The sequence below is a fragment of the Alosa sapidissima genome, chromosome 14 (genome assembly GCF_018492685.1).
Source record: "Alosa sapidissima isolate fAloSap1 chromosome 14, fAloSap1.pri, whole genome shotgun sequence".
Taxonomy (NCBI): Eukaryota; Metazoa; Chordata; class Actinopteri; order Clupeiformes; family Clupeidae; genus Alosa; species Alosa sapidissima.
The window spans coordinates 30,977,189-31,004,615 of record NC_055970.1 but is presented as its reverse complement, the minus strand read 5'-3'; the positions used below and the strand labels follow the sequence as shown (position 1 = coordinate 31,004,615).

At 43.7% G+C, this 27,427-nt stretch overlaps 1 protein-coding gene across 4 annotated transcripts; it reads left to right on the top strand.

Annotated features, from left to right (window-relative positions):
• Nucleotides 1-412: 412 nt before the first annotated feature.
• sema6dl (sema domain, transmembrane domain (TM), and cytoplasmic domain, (semaphorin) 6D, like) lies at nucleotides 413-16,973 on the top strand. Of its 4 annotated transcripts, XM_042061857.1 has the most exons (19): nucleotides 413-568; nucleotides 5,485-5,644; nucleotides 6,059-6,170; nucleotides 6,352-6,412; nucleotides 6,600-6,662; nucleotides 6,771-6,872; nucleotides 7,132-7,222; nucleotides 7,524-7,643; nucleotides 8,112-8,200; nucleotides 8,808-9,025; nucleotides 9,132-9,263; nucleotides 9,360-9,515; nucleotides 9,605-9,778; nucleotides 10,040-10,180; nucleotides 10,343-10,420; nucleotides 10,517-10,575; nucleotides 10,959-11,015; nucleotides 11,632-11,796; nucleotides 12,940-16,973. In XM_042061857.1, exons 2-19 carry the CDS (start codon nucleotides 5,536-5,538, stop codon nucleotides 14,223-14,225), a joined length of 3,213 nt encoding a protein of 1,070 aa, XP_041917791.1. In that variant the 5' UTR covers nucleotides 413-568; nucleotides 5,485-5,535; the 3' UTR covers nucleotides 14,226-16,973. The 4 variants fall into 4 exon arrangements, with proteins under 4 accessions (XP_041917791.1, XP_041917792.1, XP_041917793.1 ...); XM_042061858.1 differs by lacking the exon at nucleotides 10,959-11,015; XM_042061859.1 differs by lacking the exon at nucleotides 11,632-11,796.
• Nucleotides 16,974-27,427: the final 10,454 nt, after the last annotated feature.

Here is a 27,427-nt window from a genome sequence, read left to right as displayed (position 1 = left end):
GCTATGTCGTTTTACCTGTTTGTTTTTTTTTAAGGTGAAGTCTGCAGAAAGAATAGTCAAAACAATGATAAAATTAGGATTGCACTAATATCTGAAAGAGTTGTAGGTGGTTGCAGGAGACAGAATGTAGAAAGAGGCTTCTTTGTAGATCACTGATTTTCTCCCTCCAACTGAAAACAGCTCTGTTGAAAAGATTTAACAACCGCTTACTTAGGATGGGGGATGGGGCTGGAGTGGAGTGGGGCACCGCTGGGTCACCAAAGATGTGGGGGCCTCTCTGCTGCAAAACGGGAAAAAAGGAGCGGGGAAAGCAGCCAAAATCCACATCCAGCCAAGCCTAGGAGAAGAGGTTGGGGGCGGGACTAGCGGTAGAGCGTGGCTTATTGGTAGGCACCGGACCGCTCGCTTGATGGATTGAATCAGGGAATGGATCGAATTACACCATTTGCCGTGCATTAGTTTGTTTTTCTCCGAGCCTGCGCCGCACTGCGAGAAGTTCTGAGACTTAAAGGCTTCTTATTTGGATTTGTTATAACACATAAGGGATACAAAAACACTTTCCGATGAGGTGAGTTTTTACACAGACGTGCTTTGCTCATTATCACAGTTAATGTAAAAGTGTGGAGATAGAGATTTCCGAATATCCAAGTGGTGGAATCGCAAGATCAGAAGCGCTCTATGCTACAACTGTGCTTTCGAGTAGTGGTTATGCACGAAAATAGTAGCTTATCCTGCTCGCCAAGCTATTTTTGTGTACAGTACATTTGGGTAGTTTGCACTCGCACTGTAAATGGTGTGATATGTTTAATATAAGATAAATTACTGTATCAGTTTGCCATTCTGCTCATTTTCTACTTGGAAGCAAATTATATATCAGTTTATTTTATAGACACAGTGTTTTTGTCCGTAATTTCAAGTTACGGGGGGATGGTCGAATCAGGGGAGGGTGCTGCCTTGGTGCTATTTAATCGGTGTTGAGCTTTGAAGATCAGAAAGCTTCGAGTCGGGCCCAAGGACGGAGTAGCTTGACGAATCTTCGGGAGCGCCTTTTCTCTCGTATCGGAATTATTGCTAAGGTGGATACAGACGAGAATGGAATCATTATGGTACAATGGATGGAGATCATCTTAATTTACCGAATGGATGTTCATAGGCTCTAGGAAATATATTGGGGATATGAAGACCCGCTAGAATCTTTTTGTGATTGTTTGGAAACCAGGTAGGCAATCATTGACTCTTACTACTGATTCGGGGAAGCAAAACGCATTCGTTTTTCGCGAACCCAGTTTGTTTCATATAGACACTTACAACATATTCTCTTGAAAACTCTTGAATTGCTTTTATGTATGAATTTACCACTATCGCGTGTAGTAAGCTTGATTGAAAGTGATGTTAGGCTACTACATTAGTTCCGATTAAACGACCGGTGCTGTTTTGTTCAGGCTAGAGGTGGACAAAAACTTCTACCACAAATAACCATTTGCAATAGTCTTTGGGAAATCATTGTAACCATAGACCAATCATTGTAACCATATAGGCTACTATATGTAGACGTGTATACAAATTTGCGCTTTATTGAAGAAAAACAAAACCTGTGTAGCCTGTTCTTATCAAGGAAAGACGTGGATTCAGCGCACGCATTTAGGCTACAGTGGTTTAAATGGACACCTATTTGCTGGGCGACTGTGTTAACTTTTGTATAACGACTTAATATCGCTGTATAGGCTACTCCATGTAGATTGTATTTAATATTAATACAAATAATACTTCGGACCATACAAACTAAAGGAGAGAAGGAAATACAAGCTACAAAAGTGTCCGAATAGCCGATTGTTTACGCTGCGGTCAACTCCCACTGCTAAGGAATAACTTGCTTATTTGCGAACAGCTGAGTGCGTCTAATACTAATAATGGATAAGGGCGTTGTTGGTGGTTATATAGTGTGTTGCGTTCATTAAATTTGACCCCGTAGCCATGCATTAGAGGAGAATCAATTTACCAGCTAATCCATTAACGTTACTGTTTTGTCAGATATGCTGCTCTCGCGTCTTTGTTGGCCAATGCATTGAATGTAACACGAAAGACTTGCCACGGATCAATTGTGAATGCATTTACTTACTGCACAAAAAGCTTGTATGCCAATGTTTCCAGGATAGGTTTCTATGAATGTGTTAAAATCACACTTTGTAGATTAAAACTATAAATTAAATGCCATCGTTGCACGCCTAGCGCATGAATGCTTCTTGCCAAACAATGCTGAAATGCAAATTAAATTAGATTTCTGAGTGACAGGCATGCAATGTCAGCAGAAACATTAGTTTACATTAGTATAAAGTATAAAATACATATAACAATTAGTATAAAGTGAGGTGGGTCTACAGCTTTCTCTAACAATTTACACAAAATTATTTTTTGCATTTTTCTAGTTCGGTGACTTTTTAAATCCAGTCTGTATAAAATATTATTTCCAAAATGAGGTTTGGAATGGCTCCCAACATTTGCATGATTAGACATTTCTGCCTAAATCACCTTTATTATGGCTGGCCAACTCTCTGGATGTCTGAAAAGTCTGCAACAGATCATCAGGCAACCTGTTCCTGACCACAACAGGATGCTGGTGCTAGTGCAGGATAATCATCCCCAGCCCCCACAATGATCATTGGCCTGTTAACAACACAGCTGGCCACTGCAGCAGCTCCCTTCCACATCGCTGCCCGCACGGTCAGGCTAGAGTAGCTCAAGTTAACCCTCAGAGCAGGGAGGGAGGGCTCCATTGTGTGCTGTTCAGGCTTCCAAGCCCCTGAGCCCCCATTGTTCCATGCCACACCTGCAGCAGAGAGCTCTTTATGGGGGAATTAAAGCCGGGCCATGGCTGAGTCGACCGGGGCCTCTCCCATTTCATCCTTCTCACGAAGGTGAGGTAGGGGTGGGGCTGGGATGGTGTGGATCAGGGCTTCCAGGTTCCTACCCAGTGCACTGCGAAGCAACAAGTTCAAACTCCTCACATCTAATCCTTTTGGATAAATACTTAAGGACCATACGCTATTGTCATCGAAAGCTGAAAACCGGCAAATCTTTTCACTGTCACTGCTGAGGTCTCGGTCTCATCAGATAACACCGTCCCCCCGAGAGAGCGCTCTGATTGCTTTGTAAAAGCACAGATTTGGATGAAATAGTAATATTGTTCATCCAATTTAACAGCCTCTTCCTAGAAGATGCCTCCGGGAGTGCCAGAGGTTCTTCACAATGCTTCAGAGAGAGGTAGAGAGACAGAGAAGGCTCAAGTGCCCCATTCAGAAGTTATCTGATTTTGTGGTCTTGGACTTTATGGCCGGCATGTAACACAATTGACCCACCCAGTGCCACCAAAATGGACCAAAGGCTTGACAACTGTTGTTCCGTCTGGTTAATCCCAGCAATCTCATTGTTGAGGGGGACTGAGGGACACCTGTTTGTATTGTGTGCCAGGTTTTTATTGCCCCAATTTCTCCTGTAAGACCTCGCTGCAGGGCAGATTCTAGCCATGTACTGCTGCAGGCAAACTTTTCTGAAACAATCTAGGAGCCAACAAAAACTGTGAGCCAACGACCCCCATTCCCCCATTCATTTTTTATAAAAAAATAAATGAAACCCAGCCAACAACATCAGTGGAGAAAGTGCGTGATTGTAGGACATTGAAAAACCCTATAATAACAGGGAGAGTGGAGGGGGGGATGCTAAATGGTAAGACGTTTGCGTGACTAGCGGTCTGCTTGCGTCCTGGAACTTGTCGAGGCTCATACACTGGAGGGCAGGAATAAGAAACCGTACCGAGACATTCAATCGAAAACATGTTGCGCTGGCTGTAGATTGCCCAAGTAATTTTAGATCACTGACCTTTGGTTGTCCTTTTGTTTCTGCTTTGCATTAAGTTCCTGGGCAAAACTGCTTTGCCCTCCCTGGCACTCTAATGCACTGTGGCAAGGAAATACGGCCAAATGACATGTATATTCAGCTCTTTTCCGTTTTCCCATGAATAATGATCAGTGAGCATGGGGTGCTTTAGTTGTCTGGTGGGAATATGATTCACTTCAGTGAAAACACTCATTTCATGTTCTGAGGTTATACAGAATATAGGGAAATTCCTCGGTAGAAAGCAACAAAATGGTTACAGGCTGCCAGAGATGCTGAACAATGAGCTCCATGAAACAGACAGTTTTGCAAAGGACATCACCGTTTACACTGACATCATTTTTTTTACTGTAGACAGTGAAAACTGCTGACCAGGGCTACTCTCAGATATCATTTGTTAATTAAAACCAGTATAGTATTTCTTTCAGATGCATCGACCCAAGTTAGCATGCTACGTTCCTGACCTTTTGAAATCTGCATACTGTCCAGACATTAGTCTTAATTTCTCAATCAGCTGAACTAATTTGGGTGAAGGCTCATTATCCATTTCAGTCTGTTCACTAATATAGTTCACATTTTCTGGCTGTTCATTTTTCAAATGGATATATTCACACAGCCTCATGATGGCAAACCCAGTCACAAGGAAGTCACACATCTGTATGGGATGGGCAAGCATTCAACTTTTTACTGCTATCACATGGAAACAAAGCCCCCACATGCTGACGGCCCATTAAATAGCTACAGGATGGCTAATCAACTCTGCTCTCTTTATTCCAATCAATCGGCAAGCTGGCCATATCGGCAGTTTGTGCGTAGCTTGGCCTTGGAGCAGGTGTGCAGTGGAGGCTAATTGAAAACGTGTCAATACCAGTGTGTGCGTGTGCAGGAGGGAAAGCACTTTGGCGTCCATGTGCTCCACTCTCTGCTCACCGCACGCTGCCGGTTAATCCATTTCCCTGGCTGTTTGTTGTCTCCCAGCGAATTGTTTATATCCGTTCAGGCTCCATGCACATGAATAATTTGTTTGCCTTATAAATATTTGACTGGACATTGCTCATTAATATGCACATACACAGGGATGTCTGTAACTACTGTCACTCCAGGACACTGGCCAGCCACAGCAGTGGTCCCACTGTCACTTCCAAGCCTGGCCGGTGTGTGGCCAAATAGCATAGAATCAGCCCACACACACACACACACACACACACACACACACACACACACACGCACGCAGGATTAAACATATAGCACTCATGAAATGATACAGAAACCCATGCAAGATTGGTGGGAAAAGAACAAACAATCAAAACAAAGCTGTTGGGTTGCCCTTGTGCCCAACAACAAGGGTATCTGCAATATGCCTCCTGTATTTTAAGCACCCCCGCTGCCCAATAATCTGACCTTCCTGCGAGGAACAGATGCAATAATGGCTCTGAGTCACCACTGACTGTCAGAGTGCTCTGCACAGTGCTTTCAGAGAGGACAGGATGTGTTTCATGCTAGAGCAATGCTAAGATAACAGTGGGCCCCACGGTTTTAACATGCCCAGCACAATGTGCCGTTCCTTAATCCTGTTGCTTCTGTGTTTTCCAGGTAACATTACAGTTTTTGCCAAACAGGAAGTGTCCACTTTCTGTGTCAATCATGGGCAGCAGACCTTTGTTTCCCCTTATCTTTGTCCTGATGGCATCACGTCTTGAGGCTGTCAGTTTTCCTGAGGATAATGTTCCCATAGAAGTGGTGGACTACCACTGTGAGTATCAATTATTAACTGGTCACCCATAGTGGTTTCCTTATTGTTGGAGGCTTTCTGTTATGACCTTTGGTATCCTTCCGCTTGTAAGCATTTTTACTTGAGATAGCACCTGCATTGACATACCCAGCAGTCAGCGACTGACTCTTAGTGCAACTTAAATTCATACGTTGAGTCAGCGTGAAGTCATATATGATATTATCTTATTTTCCAAGAGTGCTGTGACAAAAGAAAAAAAATCTGCAGACACAGCATCGTGTATTTATGTTCTAGCTTGTAGCTCTAGTTTTCATTACATTACCAGGGGATTTCTTCAAAGCCATTATACATGGCATATATACAGCCAATCAATACTTGCTATTGATTGTGTGGCCCAGTAATCCCAAATAATGCTGCATCTTATTCCTTGCTCAGATTCACGGCAGTATCCTGTGTTCAGGGGCCGCCCTTCAGGCAATGAATCTCAACACAGACTAGACTTTCAACTGATGACAAAAATCCAAGACACCCTCTTCATCGCTGGCAGGTACGTCTTTTTGAAGGGGAAAGAAGTCCTTGACAATGCTGGCTCTGGTCATGCCCAGACTGTAATGTACACTGGAAGCATCGATCGGTCTGACTGAAGTATGTCACCCAGTGGGTCACACCTTCATTTCTCCTGGCAACCTTTTGGTGCTCATGTTTCCTTTTTCCTTTTTCCCCTAAAGAGACCAGGTCTATTTGGTCAGCCTGCGAGAATCCTACAGGAATGAAATCATTCCTTACAGAGTAAGTTGTGTTACTGCATTAAGTATTATTGCTCATAAATTCACTTACAGCTGTCAAGCTAAACAGTCGTGTCTGTGTGTTTAAACAAACTCATAAACCACAACTTTAAGAGCTCATAAATGCGAGACTGGAAATACTGAAGAGTGTGTTAATACTTCCCCCCCCCCCTCCATCATTAAAATAACAGAAATTAACATGGAGATCGGGCCAAGCGGACAGGGAGACGTGTGCCTTGAAAGGGAAGCACAGAGTAAGTGTCTCAGTGGCTCATTTCCTCTTTGCCTTATGAATCTGAAAAGGGTTCCAGTACTTGCCTGTACCACTGGGTAATATGTTCTCCATCATTTTTGCCCCTTAGGATGAATGTCACAATTTCATCAAAGTGCTTGTCCCCAGAAACGATGATCTGGTCTTCATTTGCGGCACAAATGGCTTCAACCCAATGTGCCGATATTACAGGGTAAGTAATGACAGAGGTTGCCCTGTTTTCAGCAGACTTATAGTCACACATGTAACAATGTCACCCTCCGTGGAGGCATTTTTGTCCCAGCTCCCCATTTGTGATTTGGTTTATGCCTGTGCGGGTTTGACTGCACACAGCTAAACGGTGATTGTGCCAGGAAAACAAACTGTCTGGCACAAACATGATTGCAAACATCTCTGTAGTTTAATGCAAGGCTGAGATAAGACACAGCTGTTTACACATCCTCTGTTCCCAGCTGGATAACCTGGAATTTGATGGGGAAGAAATCAGCGGTTTGGCCCGATGCCCATTTGATGCCAAGCAGACCAACGTTGCCCTCTTTGCCGGTATGAAAGACCCCTCTAAATAATAAGGCAGGATGATGAATGGCTCTTTCAAGTGTTGTGGGGGGCTTCAGGCTGAAAATTAAAGGGAGCCATGAGCGCCAAGCCCCATCCACAGACATTAATCATCATTTTTTTCTTTGGCCCCAATGAGTGGTGTACTAACAGTATCCATGGCAACGGAGGCCCTGGAGCCGGCAGTGAACAAGAACACAACCTGTTTTTTAATAAATGAATTGTTTGGTGTCTGTCAGGAGTCTCAGACCAAGTAAAGAAATCATGACCCTTACACGTGTCCTTTCAGATGGGAAGTTGTACTCGGCCACAGTGGCAGACTTCCTGGCGAGTGACGCTGTTATTTACCGAAGCATGGGGGATGGTTCTGCCCTAAGGACCATAAAATATGACTCCAAGTGGCTGAAAGGTAAGCATGCTGTTTTACTGCCTGAATAACCTGCACTTAGTTATTCATTTGAAGCCAGCAGTGGAGAATTACCATGGCTATGTGTGCTTCCTTTTCTCGCCATTTCCATAGTCTTCATGTAGTTTCTGTAAATTGAGAACAGACCGAGAAATTGTAAGAGTGAATAGTCACTATGTGCACATACTACTGACATACTACAGACACAGGGTACTTCATGATTTATCCTGACATGAGTGGCTTTGTAGTTTCACCTATATTGTCACTCCAGAGCCAGCCCCTATACGCTGCACTAACCTGCATTTACTCTAACTGGGGCTTTGTCCCCTCAGAATAAAGATGTCTAGCTTGTGTACTGCACAGCATCCTGTCAAACAATCTAGGTCAACTCTGAGACACTTTCAGCTTACTTAAAATGCTGTATCAAAAATTTAGTGAAGGTCATTGACAATATGAAAACCTCTTTTCCAGAGCCACATTTCCTGCATGCAGTGGAATACGGGCATTATGTATACTTCTTCTACAGAGAAATAGCAGCAGAGCACAACAACCTGGGAAAGGTAGGACAACCAAAACGGCACACCTTATAAGATTCCAATACCCTTTGATTTATTTCATACAATATGTGTGAATATATTGCCACGCATGCATGCCCACACTGAAGACTTCTTGGCCCTTGAGGTAATAGATGGTTTCCCCCAGGTATTAAAAAACACTCTACCCCCTGGAGCTTGGGTTAAATTTATCAATACATCACAAGCGTGTCGCTAGTCAGGTTTAAATCGCTTTCGCTTCACCACAGGTTAATAAATATTTCACTTGCACTAATGCAAGGGATGACACCTGTGCTGTGGTGGAGATTTGCCTTGGTAAATTATTAAACCTGCAACACTTGACTAATTTCAAGCCTAAAGCCCATAAGTCAAGCCTGTCCTCGCTTAGTAAGCAAACGCTATACTGCATATGTATGCTTCAAGTTCTCCAAACGGGAAGAATCCTCTGTTGAAAGAGGACGCCGAAATGGTGCTTGTTTGCTGCCTCAGGGTAAAAGAAGCCTTCTTGCCGTGTTGGGGAATGTGGCAGCATGTGGAGATGTATTATTCAGGCCTTGGAAGTGTTTTCCTGCTGCTGATTCTGGACCCTCTCGGCCGTGTGCTGTCTTTGCAGGCTGTGTATTCCCGTGTGGCGCGCATATGCAAGAACGACATTGGCGGCTCCCAAAGAGTTCTCGAGAAGCACTGGACCTCGTTTGTGAAGGCACGCCTGAATTGCTCTGTCCCTGGGGAGTCCTTTTTCTATTTTGATGTCCTTCAGTCCATCACGGACATCATTGACATCAACGGGGTCCCCTCAGTGGTCGGAGTGTTCACCACACAGCTGAACAGGTGGGGAGTTTGTCTCCAACTTCTTTCATTGCTTACAATCTGAATCACTTCACCGAGCTGGTAAACTCTAAACACATTTTATGGTGTGTTTTGTCCTCATTAACAGCATACCAGGCTCTGCAGTCTGTGCTTTCTCAATGGCGGACATCGAGAAGGTGTTTAGGGGAAGATTTAAAGAGCAAAAAACACCAGACTCAGTTTGGACACCTTTCCCTGAAGAAAGACTGCCCAAGCCAAGGTGAGTGTCTGCAATGCAATGAGTATTTCCTATAGGATGAAAATAGGCCCCTATGGTTAATAACACATTTTGCATTGTCTGCCTCTCATCATTCAGACCTGGCTGTTGTGCGGGGCACAGTCCAGCAGAGTCCTTCAAATCCTCCATGGAGTTTCCAGATGAGACTCTGCAGTTCATCAAGTCCCACCCTCTCATGGATGCGGCAGTGCCTTCCATTGGAGATGAGCCATGGTTCACTAAAACACGAGTGAGGTAAGTTGCCTCGCCCTCTTTCATTTCCCAGAACACAGGGTTAAGCACCTTGGCCAGAGATTTACGTTTTTCCCCCCATTCATCTGCAGGTACCGACTGACAGCTCTAGCAGTTGACAGTACAGCAGGACCCAACAAGAACTACACAGTGGTTTTCATTGGCTCAGAGGCTGGAATCGTCCTCAAAGTGCTTGCCAAGTCATCTCCTTTCTCCCTAAATGACAGTGTGCTACTGGAGGAAATTGATGTCTTCAACCGGGCAAAGTATGTGGGCGGCTTCTTCACACCTTTCTTCTCCTTTGTTTAGTTATCCTCTTCGAAATTTACCAAGTTATTCTAGACAACGGCCCTCCTTTTACTAAATGCTATTACTTGTTTAAACCTTGGCCGGTAACGTCACTGCTGGGTGTGTAAGATTTAAGCCAAAGGGAGGACACACCTGGCTGAATTGATCGATTGGACTGGGATTAATGGTGGGATCCTCCCTTCCCTACCTGTCTCACTCTCTTCCCACGTTCACTCCAGGTGCCTATCAACCAACGAGGACGACCGGCGCATTCTGTCATTCCACTTGGATAAGGACACACACACTCTTTACGTGGCTTTCTCCAGCTGTGTGGTCCGCATCCCCCTCAGCCGCTGTGAGCGGCACAGCTCCTGCCAAAAGTGAGTCTGACGCACCTGCGCGTGACTACTTGCTAAGAACACCTGTTTGGCAATTACATTGGCAGCAGCCATCTTTATTTTACATAATGAATGAATTTGTCACAGATATGCCATGGTGATGTGTCTGCACCGTTTAGTTAATAAAGCTTTCCTGTGATTTAGGTCGTGCATTGCATCACGGGATCCATACTGTGGGTGGATGCCACATGGTTCCTGTGAGAAGCTCTCCCCAGGTGTCCTGTAAGTAGCTGTACTCGCTGTGCAAATGCCTGAGAAACAAATGGCCAAATGAGTGTGCATTCCTCTCATGTCTCCCCCCTGTGTCCACATCTACAGCACGGGCTATGAACAAGATGTGGAATCTGGCAACACAACGCGACTTGGTGACTGTCATGGTGAGACTCCAGCGGCCATCCATACCCATGCCCAGAAACACCATTAGCTTGCAAACGTCACAGTAGTAACTTCTCACAACATTCCTCTGCAAAACCTTAATACAAACATCTAACAGCCACATTGTACTAATGGCCCATGTAATGCATAAGCATAGCAGGCAGCGGTGGTACAAGAGACAACAAGCTGAACTTTTGGAACACAACGGTTGCCTGAAACAGGGACCTTTTTTCTCAGTGGATGCGACTGAGAAGATAATGAAGCTAACGACTTATTTGCCCTTTTGGTTATTTGATTAAACTGAAACACTGGGCCTTTTTTATTTTTGTGTTCTATAATTTTGGATTATTTTTATGCTGATTTCCTGTTCCTTTAATTCCTTTAGAATTTTTGGCTACTACATCTGCGCCAGATTACAAATCATATGGCAACCCAACCTCTGGTTAGTTTTAATTTCCTTTACTCAATTGATTTCTTCCCCCTCCTGCGTTCAGCACACTTCAACCCCACTCTCCTTCTCTGCTGCTGGCCTCAGCCCTCTAACATGCTCCCCATCCCTCATCAACTCGTCATCACAGCCACCCCAAGGCACTCCGCGTACGACTTATTTCTCTTCACCTCTGAAACCTTTTATCACACCTCTTGTTTTTCATCTCATGCATGGATGCTATCCACCTGGACTATGCCCTCTTCACCCCATGAACTCCCCACTCTCCTTTCCACTTTCAAAAGAGAACTCTGATCCTTCTCCCCTTCAAACTGTATTATGTCTGTCAAATGAATGTTACTCATTTTAATTGGCGTCATAAAACAGCTAACTGTTTACTATTCGGACCATTTCTCAGGACGAATACAACAATGCCACTTTGTATTTGTTGCGTTTAACAATTGAAGCTGATCAAAATATATCCATGTAAAAAAGCTTTCAAAATGCATACATTATTTTAAAAAATTCTGTTAACTAACCAGTGTCCATGCACCATACCTACTAACAAGGTTGTTAACAGTATGCTTTGCCCACTGTCTGACCCCGTTTGTTAACAATTTGTTTACCACAGACATGGAGTTGTCATCACCGTCAGTCACGCCAGTGGCCTCTGGCCCCATAGACTCACCCAAAATCATTGCCACACAGAAACCTGAACTCTTTGGTTCAAGGAAATTTGTGCTCCAGGACGACCCGGCCACCCATTCTTTTGACTCATTCCCAGGTGTCCCGGAGGGTAAGGCCTTAACAGGGAGAGCTCTGCTCTGCTGAATGGAGTCCTGACTAATAGCTGCCATTATCGAGCCCCACTGAGGGCCAGCATCCCTGAGAGCACGCTATTCTACCCCCACTGAGCAGCACAACACACACCATAATAGCAAGTCACAGAGCATTTGCGAAGCGAAGAGTCCCATTCAAAATAAATGCATGTGTGCCACAGAGATTTTATTTGAAGCCAGAGAACATGCCATCCCTCTCCACACACCACATACAATTGTTAGCACTAGGATAAGCAGCTATACAGGACTTCCATCAGCTTACATGGCAGTTTTTCTTTGTTCTTCAATTTCATTGTTTGTTTGTCTATGATTTATGTATCCTCACGCTATTTGATTGTTTTATGGGTGTCTTTTCTCCATGTACAAATATTCTTTGATGTGTTTTATGTCATTGGAATTCTCCTGATGGGATTCTCCTTTCCTGGCTTCCTTTCAATTACATTTTCTCTACACTCTCTATGCCTTTTTTCTATCACTGCCATGACACTATTAACCATGGGAAATAAGGACACCTTCACAGGTCTTGACATTAACACACACTGCTCAAGCAGTTATTGCACCTATGATGACTAACTCCTTCGAATGTCTGTGGTAACTAACAAATCCTAAACTTTGAAACACCAACCAGGAGGTGTTGACCACCCTTTTCTCTCTTTATGCACAATGGCTAATCATTATTTTTCCTTTTTCTGGTAAAGGGCAGACTAGCTTTTCCATTAACCAGGGAAACACTACAAACTTTCTCTATTAAAATGCATGTCATTTAAAACAAAACGTAGAATCAAAAAATGAAGCATTAATCAAGGTACAGTATGTAAGCAACTTCAATATATCTGCTTGAAAATAACAATTTCTCCTCTGGTAAAGACAACTAATGCTTCTTTTTGTCTATCTATAAAAGAATACGACGCAAAATGTGCCGTGTGTAACATTCTTTCTCAATTTGTAAAACTTTTCTGAATGAAAACTGACTAATACCGTTGGGGGAGGGAAAGGTGGAGAATTCATGCATTTCCAATGTGAAACCAAGTGAGACTGAGAACCAGAGGGTTTACAGCAAATGATTTCCTGCATCTTACACCAAGTACTGTGTGTTGTAGGTGTGTGGGAGGTGCAGTCAGGAGAGTCCAACCAGATGGTCCACATGAACATCCTCATCACCTGTGTGTTCGCTGCTTTCCTGCTGGGCGCCTTCATAGCTGGAATGGTGGTCTACTGCTACCGCGATGCTTTCCTACGCAAGCCAAGGAAGATCCAGAAGGATGCAGAGTCGGCCCAGTCCTGCACAGACTCCACCGGCAGCTTTGCCAAGCTCAACGGTTTGTTCGATAGCCCAGTTAAGGAGTATCAGCCCAACATCGACTCCCCGAAGCTTTACACCAACCTCCTGAGCAATGGGAAGGACATGCCTCCCGGTGAAGACACAAAGACAATGATACTAAGCAGCCAGCCCCCAGAGCTGGCAGCCCTCCCAACACCGGAGTCTACTCCAGTCCTTCAGCAAAAGAGCATGCAGCCTTTAAAGAACCAGTGGGAGAGGGCCCAGGGCAAGGTCAACGGATCCCACAAGGAGCACTTTCCCTCGAGCCCTCCACCACACACCTCTGTTGTTGGAAATGTTCATATTCCTAGTGCTGTTGTTCTCCCCAATGCCACTCATGACCAGCGGTCTGCTTACAGCACTGCTGAGATGCCCCGTTCTGAAAGGAAAGTCCAAAACACTGAACAGTCTGGCTCTAAATCAAGTAGAAAAGACCATCGGCGCTCTGTGGATGCCAGGAATACCTTAAACGACCTTCTGAAGCACCTGAATGACGGCAATGGTGTTCCAAAAGCTATTCTTGCAGACATGCCACAGAAGTCCAGGCAGCACTTGATGCTGGACCCCATGGTCAGCATGACGGAAATACCGCCAAAAGTCCCTAGCCGGGAGGCCTCCTTGTACTCTCCTTCCTCCTCCCTCCCCAGGAACAGCCCAACTAAAAGGGTGGATGTCCCCACCACCCCCACCACACCCACAGGGCCCATGAGCACTCTGGAGAGGCAGCGAGCGTACCACCGGAGCTCCTCACAGAGGCACTCCATTTCATCCATGCCTAAAAACATGAACTCTCCCAATGGGGTGTCTGTGTCACGGCAGCCCAGCATGAACAGGGGAGGGCATATGCCTCCCACTCCTCCGTCGAGGATGGACTCGCACGGGATGCCCATGGGCATGCATCCGCAGCCCTCAGTGTCCCGACAGAGCAGCTACAGTGGGCATGGCTCACTGCCGCGCATGGGTATAAAGAGGACACCTTCAATAAAACCCGACGTGCCCCCCAAACCCAACGGCTTTGTGCCACAGACTACACAAATGAGGGTGGTAAACAAGTACAGTTACTAGCCGAGCGACACTGAGTTCCATTTCACTCTGCTGACTGAAATGTGGGGTGAGAGGGCAGGCCTCTGCAGGTGCGTCCTAGCATTGGTGGAGTTTCCCAGTGAGTGTGTCAGCGCACTCTGGAAAAAGGGAACTCACAAGTGGCCAAAGAAGCTACTCTGGGTATGTCCACCAGTTGTCATTTCTGTTTTCACACCATTCACAACTCAAGTGACAGGTGGCAGCCTGTTGGGAGAGCCTTCCCATTCAAGACCTTGACAAGAGGCACGGCCAAGTATTCAGTGGCACTCCTGCGTCTGAGGCCAGGGCCAGTCCGCGGCACACGGCACCCTGGTGGTTCCGCTTGTGCAGCCGGGCTGTCCTGGTAGCTTGAAGTTTTGACACACGGGAATACTTGAAGAATGGGTTTCATTTATTCATTGCCACCATGCACTGTCTTCCCATTAAATGTGAACTTCACAAAAGTAAGAGACAAAAAGGTTTATGGTTGGAGAAAGATCAAACTGAACAAAGGATACATGTGGAATAAAAGACACAGAGGGGGAGTAAACTAAGTGCTAGCGTTCAGTAGTGCAGAGTAGGTACTGCCTTTGGGCTATCCAGTGTGCACCGACTTCACAGACAAAGGGATGCACTTAAACTGTAAACAGGACCAACTAATTCATGTCATACAACTGAATCCCATTTCAAGGTACATTAATATGTGTTGTGTGGATGTAGAATTGCCGACATTAATCAAGAGTTTCTGTGTGTGTGATGTCCAGGGTGCCTACTTGGATAGCTGATGTTTTTAACTCACTGGGAAAATTACTTAACACTTTGCTGCTATCAGTTGAAATGATAATGATCATTGTTGTGTATTTTGGACTCCATGCTCGTTGAAATCATCCGGCTCTGGTTGTCTTGTCTTGTGTGCATTTTGGTTTTCTTAGCTGTGTGGAAATACAGTGTGGTAGCACCGGCAAAATGCCTAGCTGATTGCCAATAGTGCACCATCATCGAGGGCTTAGCAAGACAAAGATTAGTGAGGGGGTAGGTTTACAGAGCAATTGGGAAATGCTTCATTTATCTTTTCAAACAAAACCAGCATCATTGCCTAACATGTAAAACATTTAACATGTTTAAATCAGGCAATGCTAGTGATTTTGTTTGTTAAGATTTTTTGCAGCATTCTTGCAAAAGCTGTTTGTGAATTTTGCCTCAAAGTCTTGACACTGGGCACTGAATGAACATCAGGAAGTTTTAATGAGTCAGTTATTACAGCTATTTTACCTTAAACAATTATTTTTATTTACCTCCAAAGTATTTAACAATTCCTCATTGGTATTACTGACATTTAATTATACATGCTAATTACACAAATTGGTAATACACAGTGAATACAGTAATAGTTATGATGTAAATCCTTCAACAATATGACGTGTTTCTGACACATCCCATTCCAAAAATCAAATGGTATTTGCCCGTGTGGTGTGCTTGAGCTTATATACTTTGTCACCTCAAAAGCTCCACAAACTTGTTCAGCACCAATTTGAATGCCAAAATGCATGTCTGTCACTAGTGTCTGTCTCTTCGTGTTCTTGGGAACCAACACATAACTGCATTGATGTTGCTGCAAAGCGAACAGGCCAATGCTGCTCTCAGTCTAACAACTAGTAAATATTCAGTAGTTTTATCATTTTAATGAATATTGTACAATCATTGCAACATATACCAATGTGTCCTGCGCTGTCATGCCGGTAATGACAATGTTGTAAATAGATATAAATATATTAATATTTTTTGGCAAGTTTACCTAAATCTGTGCATTGTGTGCCTTATTCAAATAGTAATTCTTAGACATGCTAAATTGGTTCAAAAGATATCATAGTCTTTCTTCAGTCTGCTAAATTTGATTGGCAAAAATGTGTGTTCTGTGAAACTACTTCAACTGCAGTTATTGGGAAATAAGAGTCAATTTAGTGACAAACATTCCATTTCAGGATGTAAAATCAGGATAATCTGATAATCTCATAATAGTCTTTGGAAGGGTGCTAATTTGAAACACTGAGGTTCCACACATGGTGAATGTATTATGACAGTGGGATGTACACCAACATACTGTTATCTGAGAATTTCCAATTGAATTCTTTAAATAAGAAAAAAATACCACAAATTGTGTAATGATGCATAATTGAACTTTCATGGACAAGAAAGGAATGATTCTCAGTGTTTTTCTTTTTTGATTTGTTTTGTTTTACTTTATACAACCAAGTCATTTCAATATCTTGCATTTCAGTATATTGAGAATGAGGTGTCAACAGCCTGTATGAGCCCAAAGTTACATTTTGTTTACAAGCAATGATTGTATTTGAATAATTGCCTGTTTGTTCAGTTGGATGTCATCATCTGCTAATATTACGTTTTTGTACTGACTGAGAGCTGCACATGATCTCCATCCTCGACAGTGTCATGATAAGCTGCCTTGTATATTGCAATATGAATCAGAGTTTTTCTGTTGCAATCTGAATCTAAGCCTTTATTTCAGTCTGTGTGCAAATAAACCAGATGGTTGGAATTTTCATTTTTCAATACTGTGTGATCTGGGCAGTTGGAATACAGTTGTACGTTTTACAGAGTATTTTAACGTGTAGATATATTGTAAAGTTGTACTGTGAATGTGTACATAATTAAGTTCTTTGTTTTAAGGATATTTTTGTTGATTTTTTTTAACACGGCATGTATAGTTGAAATAAAATATCACTGCACAGATGAGTACTTCCTTCCGTAATTATAATGCTAATCAGATCTCATGAGCAGCACATGATATTTAAAACCCAGGCACATAACTCACACCATCACACCTTTTAGTAAGCGATACTAAAAAGCAAAACATAAATCACTCTGAAGCAGAGGCGGCTGATGGGCCGGTTGAGGGAGGGGGGAACTTTATTTTTAGACGCGTCTTGTTTTGAAGTTTCAGGCCAGTGGAGAGTTGAGCACTCCAGATAGCACTGGGAAAGTTTCCAAAGTCGTTTGTAACCATAGTGGCCAACATCTGGCCAGCTTGCGCCACTCTGCAGCTGCTCAGAAGTGGGGTCCAGCACAGCTGGCTGATAAGATCAGGTATGGGAGACTGCAGCAGCAGGGACCCGCCGCGCCAAAGGCAACTGCGTGAATCGCTGAACGTACAGTAATTACACTGTCCACTGAAGAATGACATTTCTTCTGAGCAGGACTGCAAGCCCCACCAGCTTATCTGCCATGATTCATAGTGTTGTCATTACCACTGCAGACAAAGCATTGTTTAATGGGCTCTTAGTTTCCGCTCCATGTGGGGACATTTCTCACTGTTCAGCATTAAAATGTCATGTCCATGAGGACACCATCCATCAGCAGGTCATTTTCACCACCACTGCTGAGGTATACGCAGCCAGATTTAACTACAAACAAGTTAGTGAACACATCGAGAAAGATTATAGCCCATAACGTTTCCTACTGGAAAGGGCTTTACTGCAAATAGCTTGCAGAGCCTTGATGAAAAGTGTTTATTCTTCTAAATCACCACGGCAAACAACCAACATTATTTCCTTGTTATTATTTCCAGGCTCAAACTCTTAACAACACTTGTTCATCCTGGCTCAAACTGATCCTATGTTTGATCAAGCTGCTTTTGTGTGTCGTCACTGCCATCTCCACGTTGGCACAAGTGGCCCTTCATTTGCTTTTGCCAGGCAGCATTGAAAATTCACACCCAGTGGTAAACCGACCATTCGTCCTCCTCTTTCACACAATAGTGGCAACATTCCCAACCCATGACACTGGCCTGCTGAAGGGGGCGCCGACACAGGGATGTCTTGATTGAAATGCAGGCCTCATAGAGGATAAACAACAAGGGGGACGGGCAAACACACGCAGCTTTGCTTGCTTTCTTTCACACCATCAGCACTCAGACCAGGCGCAGACCTGGGAAAGAAAGAGGGGAAGGGGATGGGTGAATGAAACCTTAAAACAAACCCAGACCCCTGCTACTCCCAGTTCAAGTGGGGCAAAGCGAGCACATAAGATGTGATACAAACTGAAATAATTAAATGGCTATAATCACAGCTGGTAAATACTAAACAACAACAACATGGTGAGAAAAGGACCAGTGTTGATCCAGTGTTTAGAGTGCAGAGTGGCTCTAAGCCATGCTCTCCCTGCTCCCAGCACTCCCTCGCCTTGAGAAACTTTAAAGGCAATTAGAAGGTAGCAATTACACAGACAATTGTGAAGCCTCGTATGACTTTCTTTTTTTTGTCCAAAATATCTGGGAGGTAAAGCATAATTACTATTTAGGGAGCAGCTTAGAAAGAGGTAACTAAAGAACATATTACACTTTGAAGGGAGTTATGAAAGACAAGACATTTTCAAGCGTAAATATTCAATGGGATAGCAAATGACTTCAAATCAAGCTTCAGACATGCCAATTAAAGTGATTTTTGGTGCCTTTATATTTTAATTAGGGTTTAAGACAAGAATAACAGTAGATGATTGAATTCAGCACAATTTCTTACAGCCGATGCATTTAAAAGTACCTTGAGGGAAAAAATTGACACGTTAATGGAGATGTTCTGAGCTCCTCTGAAAGAAAATATTGCCAGCTAGGGGACAGAAAGCCCATACATAGACAAATGCTAAAATATATACCAACAGAACTAATGAAAATAACAAACTAGGCTTGCACTCTTCTGCCTCAACATAGCCTTAGCCAAGCTGAATCAATCTGACAAAATAAGCAGAACGCCAAGCTTCATTACCAAAACAAGGAGAAAAGAGGTGAAGGGTGAGAGAGATGCACTGCCCAGTTAGGATTTAAGAGCATAAATTGGGTTGCCAATTGGGAACCACTGCCCTGGGTTCATGTAACCTCCTATCGGTCAGATTTAATCCATGGCTCTACTTTTCTCCTCTGTCCATCACGCACCTCCTACCCTGCCACGGCAGCTTTCTACAGCTAAGGGAAATGACCTCTCTGCACTTCAGCACATACAGTAGCAGCTGTTTCCACTAGCTGGACCAACTGTCACAAGACCTCACTCTAAACCACAGCAGTGGGCAACCTCTCTGACTGAAGCGACTGTGTTTCCACAAAAATGCAATCACGAGCGTGATTCATTTCTTTTTGTATCACACGAGCTTTGATTACATTTGCGCTGCATGAATATCATAGCTGAAAAGCACCATGAACACAGTCAATCACAGATGAAAAACAGAAATGATGCATTTCATAAGAAACCTGAGTTCAGAAGGACAAAGGTACTCCACAAGAGTCTTTTGAATTCCCATCAGCACTTGTGTCAAGCTCTTTTTCACCCTAATGCAATTCAAATGAAATTCCTACTTTGTATCCAGTAAATTTGACCTTAGCACACACCATTATGCAAAATATGCCAGCCCTCTCAGCTGTTTAAAAGGTACTTGTCAATCAGTGACTTTCACAAAAAAAGTTGGAATGAACTAAAATGCATATGACTTTCTGTACAGACCTTTATTATGCATTCTTGACAGGGAGTTGAGCTTGAAAAATAGGGGAGCACTTGAAGGGCTTTTCCATTACTGCTCAGTATCTTATGCTGATGTAGCAGTAAGCAACCAACAATAACCCCGTGTGGGGACTTGGGGGAGAGAGAGGTAGGAAACTGAATTGTCTAATGCGGCTTTTTCAAACCTACCCACAGCACCAGCATACTGCCAGTCAATGCAGGTAAAGGTGCTTAGCGGTCGATTCTCGTGAGGACTTTGTCAGCTCAGTGGAGGACGGGGCGAGTGGCGGCACGCCTGGCAGGCACAAGCTCCTCTGACTCGAGCCCACCTGGGGCCCTCTGATGTCAGGGTGGGGCTTAGGAAAGCCCCCAGAGCAGGGGAAATGAGCCAGACCTTTATATGGTGAAACACACCTTATCATCAGTCTTGCACGCAAGGGCTTTCACTACGTGGCTTATGGGAGGGTTGGTATTAGTCATCCGCACAGAAGAGGTGTGTCTGGCTAACAAGAGAGAACAGCAACTGGGCTTACTGCACTACACAAGCTTCAAATAATAATAAAGTATTACCATACCTCCTCAGGCAATGGGACGAGACAAATTGTGCATTGGCTCACCAAAGCATGAATACAGGCCAAATTTCATAGTCATGATTATGAGTCTAGGTCAGGACCTCTCCCATCGCTTGGTCTCCCTATCCTTATCCGTGTGTCACTTTGACTCAGTGATGACCCAACAGTTACACTTATTGTAGTGGTTAGTGGTAAAGGCATAAAAGCATCCCATACTTGGGAAAAATGCATAACTCAGTTTAAGTTTAAATTCTCATTTAAATTTATACATGAAAAAAATGACAGATTTTTTTCAACCCTTTTCAAATGTTATTTGTTTGTTATTTGTTTCAGATGTTGCTATTTCACAAACATATTACTAATCCCCCCCACCCCCAACCATTCCCCCTCCTTCACTGAGCTAAATGATGAGAGAGTGGGCTTGGCATTCAGAGGCTCACACACAAAAGCCTCTTCTTACCCAGACAGGGCGCGCGGATCGATGGGTAATGACCGCAGCGCTGAGATGAGCTGCCTGTGCTGCGTCCGCTGGGCAAACACAGCCCTTTCTGTGCCAGGGGGAACGCTCACCTCAGACGCCACAAGCTAGAGAGTGGGAGGGGGGACGGGGCTGGCAAGCACACTGGCCACTGCTGCTGCTGGCCAGTGCCACTGAGAATCCCAACAAGGATGACTTTGTAAACCAGGGCAGGTGTTTACGATATCCGGTGGAAAAAAACAAGGCAAGAAGGACTGGGGAGGATGAGGAATGGAGAAAACATGTTGCTCAGCTGGAACTTGAAGTTGTTTTGGTGTCCGTGTCAGTTGTACGTACTCAGAAGGCCTGGTCTATGTGAAGATTTGTTGCTCTTGCAGTGTGTTTTTTTATTATTATTGCAGAAGTACTGTATATATTGGCAATACTGTATATATACGATAAACAGTAATACTCTGTTTGTCTGTAAACAGTAATCTGTCATGTCTGTCAAGGGTTTCTGCAGAAACCTTTTTTTGCCAGCCCAGTGTTGGTAATTTATTTTAAAAATTCAAAACTTACCTGCTTATTTTTCAATAACAATCCATGTTCCTGATGCAAATATATCGTAGCTTATAACCTACAATGCACACCTAGGTAATCAAAACAATAACATCTTCAAATCAGTTTGACTGCTACCAGGTTGCCATCCTTGGGTGTGCTTTTTGATGAAGGATGGGCTTAATACAACAAATGGATAATGTCCAAATGTCCAAATCTGCCAGGCTGCAACAATAACTTTGCATGACTGTGCTTGACACCACTTCATTCTAATTTGATCCAGTGGTCAAAATGTGCTGCTTAGCAAGCGCAGACATGAAACTAAACAACATGTGAATGAAAATATTCAGCTTTTAAATGCACAAGCATTGTGTACCGAATTTGCATTGTTTACTGCTGGTCACCAGGTCATGGTGAAACCATATTGCATATTTGCATAACCAATATTATGCAAATGTTATATTATTGTATAACCAAGTTATAAGGCTTTAGTGAAAACAGTGCAAGGCCAAATTCTGCATATAGTTAATTTGTTAACACGAGCCAATTGTGGTTCAAATAAACAGAACTGGCCCAATAAAGTGAATAAGCCTACTTCCCCTTATTAAGATTACTGCCATTTAACATCATGACAGAGTCAGACTGAAAATGTATAGAGAATGAAACGTAAAAGTCTAAAATGTGTTTTCTCTCCCACACTGTCTTACAATCTAAGTGGTTGGACTTTCAGATTTGCATTAAATCAATACAAATAAAATAATATGGTAGAGTTCCATGATTTGTTGATTTGTTTGCTTTGGCTACCAAAAAGTGACAATAACAACAAGGATATATCTTATGTTACCAAACAAAAACCAGCCATTACCAGCTAACGGAAACCCAGATTTGAACCCCAGTTAAAGTGCCAGTGGGCCGCATGGGGTGGGGGGCAGGGTCAGACGCAGGTTGGGACTGGGCTTATTAAAAGCCTGCCTGAGGAGAGCTCCTTCACTGGGGAATCGGCAGGGGAGAGTTCAGTCTCCCAGGCCTTTGTGAGGAACAGCTCTCCATCTCACCAAAGAAGACAAGGTGAAGGGGGCCTGGCATGGGGGGGTTACAAACCATTCTGTTAAGCTTCAGCATGGGGTCGGGAGCGCCGAGGGTGTGCCCACTCTTAATTATGACTGTGTGTCTGCGGAACACTGTGTGACAGGGCTTTATACATAACAGGGGGCTGTTATTGCAGTTCCTCACTGATTTGCCAGAGACATGAGGATGGGATTTGTAAGAGAACCAGCCATGTCAAGCATGCACACTAGTGTTACCGTGTGTCAGAAAATGCTCACTAATGACAACACACTGAAAATCACAGCACCGTTGACTGTGCAAACATCTCTCTATTAGATTCCTCTCCATCTGTTCTCAAAAGTCTGGCCTTAGTTCGAATGCAGCTCTGAAAGTACTAACCACCTGCAATTGTATTTCAGACAAATATTTGCTGATCCACTGCTAATCGGATCATTGTATCCCTGCCTCTTTCCTACACCTCAAACAAAATGTTAATGAATATTGATGCTCAATAATGGTCAGGCACTACTCCAACGAAGATGGCAAATATTTGCACATACTAATATAATAATGATAACCGGGTGGTTGATAGGCAAATCCGGTCAGCAAAAAATCAACATTAATCTGTTTTGAAAGTGGAGAGGCTTCTTACATGCACCAGTAATCTATGAGCACATTTACTGATATGTCCAGGAACTGTTACGTAAACAGTAGAATTTCCAGTACTTTAGAAGGTCAAATGCATCATAAGGTTCATCATGAAATGTCATGTGGGGGGATTGTCCTGACTTTCACCCAGCTTTTCTCACATGTTTTTCTCAATGCTTTAACTGAAGCAACACATCAAATGTGAAGCATCTCCTGACCCAGGGAAAAGAACTTTCTAGCCCTGCTATGTTTGGCGAAACCTTCTCCTTTAATCTGAGTCTGCTTGTCTTGTTCTGCCTCTGCGTGATTACTTCCAGCTACTGGGACCTGACAGATCCATTTCACCAGAGAGCAGTGCTGACAGAGTAACAACAGCTCCCAACCCCAGGGCTCAATTTCAGATGAGGTTTACACTCACACATTCAGCACATGCAGAACATACACTTACACATGCTAAGGCTTTGTACATAGAGAATAGAGCAGTTGTTCAAGAAGGCATGTATGCACCTTCCCCAGGCCAAAGATTGCACAAAGTCACTGCACAGCATTGTAGAACATGTGGAAATAGAGCTTTGTGTTCACTCTGTGGTCTACAAAGACCATTTCAGTGTTAACAAAGTTTTACACGTATACACAGCAGAAAAAGTCCAGTGACTGGGGTTTTAGAAATCTAAAACATTTCTTCAAAATATAAATCTCAGATAGTAACAAACTAGTACATGGATTCTGAACAGTATGAGGACTTTTTCCTCTACTTTGATTAAATATGTTTGTATTTCATGCAACTGCAAGTAGTTAAACTAATATAAATGAAGTGCTAAAGCCAGAAACTTAAAATATGAAAAAGATGCTTCTAGTCTTAAATGAATCCAATTTGTGATTTATTGGAATGCAAAAGTGCTTAATTGTCTCCAGTCAAACTATGTAAGGAGACAACAGTTGGTGAATACTCCAGGCGTCTAGTTTTAGAGTACAGTAAATTAGACAGCGCCACACACTCATAACACACAAACAATGCATTGACAGAGAGTATTTTGGTTGAGATCTTTTGGAAATATGGATGTACATAAACTAGGATATAGTTTAACATTTGAATTGTGCTTTTGTTCAGAAGACAGTGTTTATTGTTTGTTTGACCCTTTTCACATCACTTCACATGGAATGATGCACTCCACTCTTTCCCAGTCTGTCTCTTGCATGTTACTGATAATATAGTGTGTGTGCTTTTGTGAGAACAATCCGTTTCTGTATTAAGACTGAGTCAGAGTGCATGTGACAGAGAAGTTGAAATACAGTTGCTTCCCCTGGTGCGTGTGCAAATCTTCACCTGACCTTCACTTCTCCAGATATGGTGTGTTAGGGATCCTCATAGTCCTCCTCCTGCACTGACCACTCTGAAATCCTGTTTTTCTCTTCTTATTCTGCAGTGGCATGTGAAGGTCCAGCAAATCATTTATGACAGCATAATGTACCTTCAGCGAAGAGGAAAAGAAATCTAAGACCATCCACCTTCTACCAAACCTCTCCCCGTGTTTCATCACGGTATAATGTTTTTTTTTTATTCTGTTTTGTCTCTAAAGTGCTTTTTTATCTTCATGCAGACACAATACTCAATCTCCGCTTGTACTATGCTGTACAATAAAGAATAGTTAAGAAATCAGTTCGATTCCTCAGTACAAGCACAGTATAAAACACATGTAATTCTGTTTGTCTGTAAAGTGCATTTTTATCTTAATGCACACACAATACTCAATCTCTGTTTGTACTGGGCTTTAAAATAAAGACCTGTTAAGAAATCGGTTCAAAAGCTATTGGGCATTAGAAATAGGTCATCACCTTCGAACCTGAGATAGGAGACTATTCTGCGACAAGATTTTTTATCTTCAGTGAGGAGAAAAGGGAAGAAAACATCAGGTGGTGGAGAAAGGGGCTCAGTCCTTCCGTACTCTGAGGCCCTGCCCACTTGTGTGAGAAGGTCATGAATTTGAATAGCAGGCCTTTGATCGTGGCGGGACACAGACTGACTTTAGCCCAGTGAGGTGGAAACCAGGGGAGGGGGGCTTTGCCATGCAGACTGGGCTACTGCCATTCAGCTGTAAGGGGTGAAAAATGATGGAGGCCCATGGAAGACAGAAGCAGAGCCTTTGCGAAAGTAAAAGAGTGGTGGAGAGATCTGACCCAGGGCCAATCATGTGTATTGTGAGTGCAAAGAGAAGCTGGTTAGACCAGAGGAGACTCTGTGACGTTGGCAGATGACATATTTCAGAGGTAGGGACAGGTAGGGACCAGAAAAGTCTTCTTTTCTTCCACAGAAGATCTCAGCAGCGTGCAAACCCTTGTCGGCACAACTAAAAGAGCTTGGTACATTGCTGACTAAATATAGTGACAAGTGACCTGTCTGCAAACAATGGTGGCCTGTGGAACATGTTGCACCTGTGGATGCGATCCAGGTAACGGTTGAGTGAACGCAGCTCCACTGCTCGGGCGAGTAGAGGAGTTCCCTCCTCTTCTTTTACCTGCATCGATTCCCTGCCTCCAGCAGTCTCACATTGACCAGGGTTGGGCTGTAGGCATTGTTGTCGTTGTTTCACTTGATTTACCATGGTTGCACAGAGAGGGGCCAGACTGTTCAGTTAGCCATAAATTAAATCTTTGCCACAGTGGGGGGTTGGGCCTGTTTTTGTATGTGTATGTATGAGTGTCTGTGTGTGTGCGTGTGTGTGTGTGTGTGTGACTGTGTATGTGTGTGTGTGTGTGTGTAAAAGGGGCTGTCAAAGACAAAGAAATAAGAGTTTCTACGTGCAAGCCTATGTTGAGGAGCGCAGGGGGTGGGGGGTTGTAAGTTAACCCTCCCGTTCCACTCCCTGTTGTCAAACCAATATCACTTCCATTTCGAAGACAGCAAAAAATGGATATTTCCAGTCCAACGAGTTGGGATTCCTCCACACCCGTCCCTCATAATGCACCCCCAACTACTCGGATTAACACAACTGTTGACCACAGAAAGGGAAAGCAAATAAACAAACCACAACACTTCCAAATATGTCAGCTTTGGCCTGATGAATTGGATCCTATGTTGTGCCCACAAACAAATGCTATGCTAGTATCAGATTTTGTCCTCAGGACAAGCTCGTCCATTCTAGCACAGAAAACAACCCATGCTCTGAATGGCACCTTAAGTCCAAGCCCACATATCCCTTACGATTTCAACAAAAGAAACCTTCACTGGCCAGTAATCCATCCCTCTCCATATGTATTGCCTGAACAATACACTCCATTATATGCCTGTGACAAAACCTAGCATTGTCTCAATTTACAAAAGACATTATATGTGTGCAAGTATTTGTTGATATGCTATTAACAATTCCCTTTTTCATTTTTGTTTGTTTTTTGTTTTTTTTAGATTGTCAGTGAAACCCATCTTTAGACCCAGACAATACTGGCATCGTATTTACTGTTTGAAATAATTTCCAGTGCCAGTGATTCATAATTACTGGCCACATACTCCCTGACATCTATGCGTCAGCACATTGTCCTCTAGGCATCTATCTCTCTGAAGAGTATGGTTAATCATCTACCCAATCATTAGGATAATTTATATTAAAAATTGCAAATAAAAGGGTAGGTCTTACAACATATTGGGTTTCAACTACTCCCCACTGTGTGTGATTTAGTGGATGTCTCAAGAGGGCTAATGACGGGGAAATTGTAGCTCTAGTAAAAACAGCAGTGTAGAACAGGCATGCCCCTGGTTCTGTACCACGCCATCCTGTTTGGTGAGCTCAACAGTTCACCAGTTGACCAGTTTCTCTCCAAATACCCCAAGCAAAACAGACTTAGTTCCAGAACATTCACATGGAACATTTGGATGCCATTGTACCAAAATGCAAAGGAGGAACATTTGGGTGCTATTCTACCAAAATGCAAAGCTCCAACAAGCCAGCTCTGCAAATGGCTCTCCTAAACAGCCAGATGGCCACTCTGTTTAGGTGTTCTTTGGTCAAGGTTTGGAGGGACAGCTGACTCAGCTCACTGATGAGGAGGGGAGAGAGGAGGGGAGAGAGAGAGCAAAATCCCTTTCAGAGCACGGCACTCCACACAAACAAGCCTGCGCATCATGCAGTGGTGAAACAAAGCCTGTCCTTATTGACCACGGGGAAGACAATGGCTTGGACACCACAGGGCCTCACCTCTGGGCCGGCCCCAGCTATACAAACAGCACGGGCGGTTTCGGCAGCTCCAGTTGGCCCTGCAGTGCCCTGCGGTTTGAGGCCATTCAGCTGGAGACAGCTCAGGGACCATCCTGCCCCGGACTCCATACAACTCCCAACAATGACGGGTCACTTTCCTTTCACCCAAGGGCCCATTCAGCTGGCGGGCTTTGTCCAGCCTGACCCCTGGCAGTGGGTCAATCAGAGA

Bases quoted from the DNA above. Each gene is read 5' to 3' on its own strand.
- sema6dl (XM_042061857.1), top strand. From the start codon at position 5,536: ATGGGCAGCAGACCTTTGTTTCCCCTTATCTTTGTCCTGATGGCATCA. The intron at 6,873-7,131 runs GTAAGTAATGAC...CTCTGTTCCCAG, and splicing joins CAATGTGCCGATATTACAGG to CTGGATAACCTGGAATTTGA. The intron at 10,181-10,342 runs GTGAGTCTGACG...CCTGTGATTTAG, and splicing joins CGGCACAGCTCCTGCCAAAA to GTCGTGCATTGCATCACGGG.